The sequence below is a fragment of the Primulina huaijiensis genome, chromosome 10, assembly GCF_012295235.1.
Source record: "Primulina huaijiensis isolate GDHJ02 chromosome 10, ASM1229523v2, whole genome shotgun sequence".
In the NCBI taxonomy this organism is placed as follows: Eukaryota; Viridiplantae; Streptophyta; class Magnoliopsida; order Lamiales; family Gesneriaceae; genus Primulina; species Primulina huaijiensis.
In genome coordinates this window covers 2,818,486-2,823,108 of record NC_133315.1, presented here as the reverse complement: position 1 = coordinate 2,823,108, position 4,623 = coordinate 2,818,486, and the positions used below count along the sequence as shown (strand labels likewise).

Below are 4,623 nucleotides of genomic sequence, written 5' to 3'. Positions count from 1 at the left end.
TCTCACGATTTAATTGTTATAAATATCGTTATACGATATTTTGATTACACCTTTAGCATTATTATAAACTTAATATAGGGAGATCAAGTCGTTTTTATCTCACTTTTTTAAAAAATGCTATTTAAAATAAATTTTTTTTGTCAAAACCCTCATTAAATCCTCCCACCTAAACCTCTTGTAATAGGATTTGACATAAAATTATAATAATAATATGTAAACAACACACTCAAAGAACATTCATTCACTCTCTCCCAACTCACTTCAAAATCTTTCTTCTTACAAAAAAAACACCTTAAATACTCTTCAAAGTAGTCACAAAAATGAGAACTCATGAACTATGAAACACAAAAAAACACAACTTATTAAATTTAGCAAATATCATTTTATTATAACTGTATTATTGTATCCCAAGCATGCTAAAATTTATTAAATTGATTTTGAATTTTAATTATTGTTTTATGTAATTTTATTTTTATATGATTTGAATTATATTTTACATTAAAAAGACACTATTTTAGATTCTACTTGATCACCCACCAAAAAACATAAACAGATCAAAACCGCAAATCTAATTCCACATGTGAAACCAATATTTTTTAAGAAAACAAACCGATCGTATTTGGCAATTTGGTATGTCCCTAGCTAGACATATATACATAAAAGGGTCCGCCCCTACGCATGCCAGTTAACCGCTAAACTTATGAGTTCGGGAGAATAATTTCAGCTTAAGTTCCGAAAGTATGCTCCCAAGTCAGTTGTGATACTTAGTATTTCACTCTCATCTATATATGAAAGCAATTATTTCATCCCTCTGTAATAGTTTTTCGTTTTATTTGACTACTGACCAGACGAGAAAGATGCAATGTCATCCATTTCTTGCTGCAAAAGAAGAGCATCAATAAATAAGTCCAGGTTCTCTCCCTGCAAAACACCATCTATTGAGTGGCTAGTGATGCCAACTCGGTGGTCAGAAACACGACCTTGAGGAAAATTGTATGTACGGATGCGTTCTGATCTATCCCCGCTACCAATCTGTTCAAAGAGAGAAAAAACTATCATAATTATGCGCACCACATGGATCCAAAACTAACTTCACACTCGAAGTCAACTAAACCTGCTGAGCTCTAAGTTTTGACCGACTTGTACGAGCTCTAATCCTTTCCATCTCATATAACTTTGCACATAACACTTTAAGTGCTTTGTATTTGTTCTGGCAAAACGATACAGAGGATATAATGAAACATTGTGATAATCATCATTGTATCAATAAGTGGAAAAAAGCAAAGATTCATACTGAATTGAGAATCTATCGTGTACACGCTATTCCAAATAGAAGTTTTAAGTGTGAATGTTTGGGAATATTTTTTTTACAAATTAAGAACTCACAAACTGCAACTCTCTTCAAGAGTTTGATGCATCTATAAGAAGTCAAACTTTAAGAATCATGCAACTAACAATCGTTTAGAAAGAAAAAGCTATAATCAGGCAACTGACTTAAAAGAGTCAATTTAGCTACCCACTTTTGAGCTTTGTACATATGTTGGCTTAAAGAAATGAGTAAAAAAATGGCTTTAGAGACAAAATGTGATTGGGTAGACCAGCACACCTTCAACACACACCAACTGGATACAAACACAAGATGAGAACTTATATTCCAACAGACGTGGATTGACATGAAACCAGTACAAAATCACCCTACTTAATTTTATATGGACAGAAATGGCAGTTATCACGGTTAATCAGATCAGTCAATTGCTTCAACTTTCAACTCTGTATAAAATAATTGACTGTCAGTATTAAAAAATCGAAAAATCAAAGACCCTCGATAAAACTGACGTTCATCTCTAAGTACACTAGTAAGAATGGAATTGATCCAGCTGACACAGGAAACCATGCATAAAAATCATCAACGACATTGATATGCATCGCACTGAAAGTAAAATAATCACAACAGATAGCATACGACCACCGTAGCAATCCCATAACTCAGTTTTCAACAGAATGTAAAGTTGAAGTTCATGTAATCCATGCCAAAAGTAAATATCAACAAATCTGAAGCGGAATTGTACACCTGATGTTGGGAGCGTTCATCCTGTATAGCAACAGTCAACCCCGATGGTAAATGAGTAATCCTGACAGCACTATTAGTGCTATTTGCATGTTGGCCACCTGAGCCTCCAGATCTATAAGTGTCGATTTTCAGATCCTCATTTCTTAATTGTACATCTACCTGCAAAAAAAACATCACAAAGTTTAGAAAAACAAGTCACAAAGTTAATCGAGTCTAGCATCCAATTTAATTTCAATAACTCGAGGAAACAATTTTTCTTTTTGCTCATGCTTCAGCAATTAACAGATGTGAAAAAACATACTTGTATCCACTACCAATCAAATGACACGGTATCAAAGCAATTTGAACCTTATCAGCTTGTGGAAGAATAACAACAGACACAGCACTCGTGTGGATTCGTCCAGATTTCTCAGTTACGGGAACCCGCTACAAAAGAATTGCATTTTCAAAATATGTGAAACTATGGAGGGAAAAGAAAATCCAAATGTTGATAGGCAAGCAACAAACAAAACCTGCACTCTATGAATTCCACTCTCAAATTTAAGCTTCCCATAAACTCCTGCACCAGAGATTGCAGCACTAGCTTCCTGAATGGATTAATATTCGATAAAGAGTAATGATAATGCATGGCTAATGATGCAAATATATCCAACATTGATCATCTCATAATCTAAATGAGGCAAAATTGATAATGATATCATATTATATCACGGATGCCCGTCGCTATTTTGGCATATCGATCTTCCAATATCCTCCTTTCAATATTGTACAAAAGGAAAAACCTTAGATTGCCTTTGGATTGAAATATTTGCATTTAGACAAAAGAACTCGATATTTTGGGTTTCAAATAAATCAAAAATTGGAAAACTCCAAATATAATAATGGAATTAAAAATCAATATAACTGAACAATACCCCAGACAAGTGCAATGGATTTAAAACCATGAAAATTGATACTCTTCGTTATAAAATGCTTCAAATCAAACAAGATCTCAATGAAATGTCTATATTAAATGGGAGGAACTCGGTGGACCTTGTACCCTTTAAGGTCAGACTCAGCCAAATCCAGAACTTCAAACTTCCAACCTTTCTTCAGCGAGTACTTGTCATACCTAAGGTGAACAGAAGGTCAGAATACTAAAATGAGACGCTTAATATGTCACACAATTCATAGAAACAACACCCACATTCTGAATACTTCCATGGCAAACAAAGAGGCCTCTTCCCCTCCAGTTCCTGAAAATCACACCAAGAAAATCAACAAATAGTTTCTACCTTAAAGAAACAAAAATAACAACATAAAGCCCTGTGAAGTAAAATATTCAGGCCCCGAGACTAAGGGCCGCTGGGATTTGTTACCTGCTCTGACTTCCAGTATGCAGTCACGCTCATCGGCATCATCCTTAGGTAGCAAGGACTTGAGCAACAAATACTGGAGCCGCTTTTCTTCTTTTGATACTTGTCCCAATTCTTGAGAAGCCATTTCCTGCATGTCTCTGTCATCCTGACTTTCAGCAATCATCAAATTCAGCCCGTCGATATCCTGTTCACAAAAAAGGAGAGAACCACCTAACCATATACTTGCAGCAATTAACTATAGCAAATCAGAGTGAGAGAATTACCTTGTGTACGGCTCTCAACTGATTAATCAAATCAATTGAATCTCGGAGCTTCTTCAGCTCCTTATTCGCGTTTGTATGTTTCTCGGACAACGCATCTGGCTATCTTTTCAGAATCACATACATACGAGTGAAAAAAAAATCCCCAAACAGAATTGTATTTGTGCCCCTTCTATCTAAGTAGGTATCGAAAAACGCTCGAAATTAGTTACCTGATTGACAATGCTCTGAAGATAAGCGTTACGGCTTTCGATGGAGGATAATTTTTGTTCCATGATCTTGATTAAATTGCGAGACAGTTGATGCGGCTCCGAAACAGTTTCCGCCGCCGGAGCAGAGGTGGAGTAAGAATATGGTTTCGGTTGATGGTATTGAGACCCGCCGGTACTTGGCGGCCATTGATCTCTCTTGATCGCGGCGGCCATTAGACTCTGCCGCAGCCGCTTAAACCCTCCCATCCTCATTTTTCCTATTCTCAACTTCTCCTCCAATGTAGAAATGAGAATAAACCCAATAGATCGATTGACGTGAACTCACGGATTGTTTGTAAAAATATGTTGTGGGCATCTTTTTATTTTTAAAATTAGAAAATAACTAATTAAAAAAACCAAGAAGGTAGAATGATTTGAAATATTTTATTCATCATTCGAGATTTTTTACGGTGTTTGAATAATTAATAACTTGATGAAAATATAAATTTTATCACAACAATCATTTACAATATTTTATCTATGACATAATCTGGACAGATCCCTCCCATCCATTGAACACATATATAAATTATAAATTATAAATTAAAGTTACAAGTCTGCTAAAACATTTTGTGAAATTGTCCCGTGACAATTATGATAATTTTCAGTATCATGTTCATACACTATTGTCGAAATACGAGTGTCAGCAATAGCCACAATGCAATTCTACAACAAGAAAAACA

General features: G+C 35.1%; 1 protein-coding gene across 2 annotated transcripts; it reads right to left on the bottom strand.

The window, feature by feature from the left end:
• Positions 1-552: 552 nt before the first annotated feature.
• LOC140986679 (peptide chain release factor 1, mitochondrial) lies at positions 553-4,219 on the bottom strand. 2 transcript variants are annotated; one of them, XM_073454996.1, is made up of 11 exons: positions 3,902-4,219; positions 3,693-3,791; positions 3,430-3,613; positions 3,258-3,306; positions 3,104-3,182; positions 2,584-2,658; positions 2,420-2,497; positions 2,072-2,230; positions 1,115-1,210; positions 981-1,032; positions 553-879 (listed from the first exon to the last, which is right to left on the bottom strand). In XM_073454996.1, the coding sequence occupies exons 1-11, from the start codon at positions 4,151-4,153 to the stop codon at positions 866-868; spliced, it is 1,137 nt and encodes a 378-aa protein (XP_073311097.1). In that variant the 5' UTR covers positions 4,154-4,219; the 3' UTR covers positions 553-865. The 2 variants fall into 2 exon arrangements, with proteins under 2 accessions (XP_073311097.1, XP_073311096.1); XM_073454995.1 differs by having other exon boundaries at positions 553-1,032.
• Between the last annotated feature and the right edge of the window lie 404 nt (positions 4,220-4,623).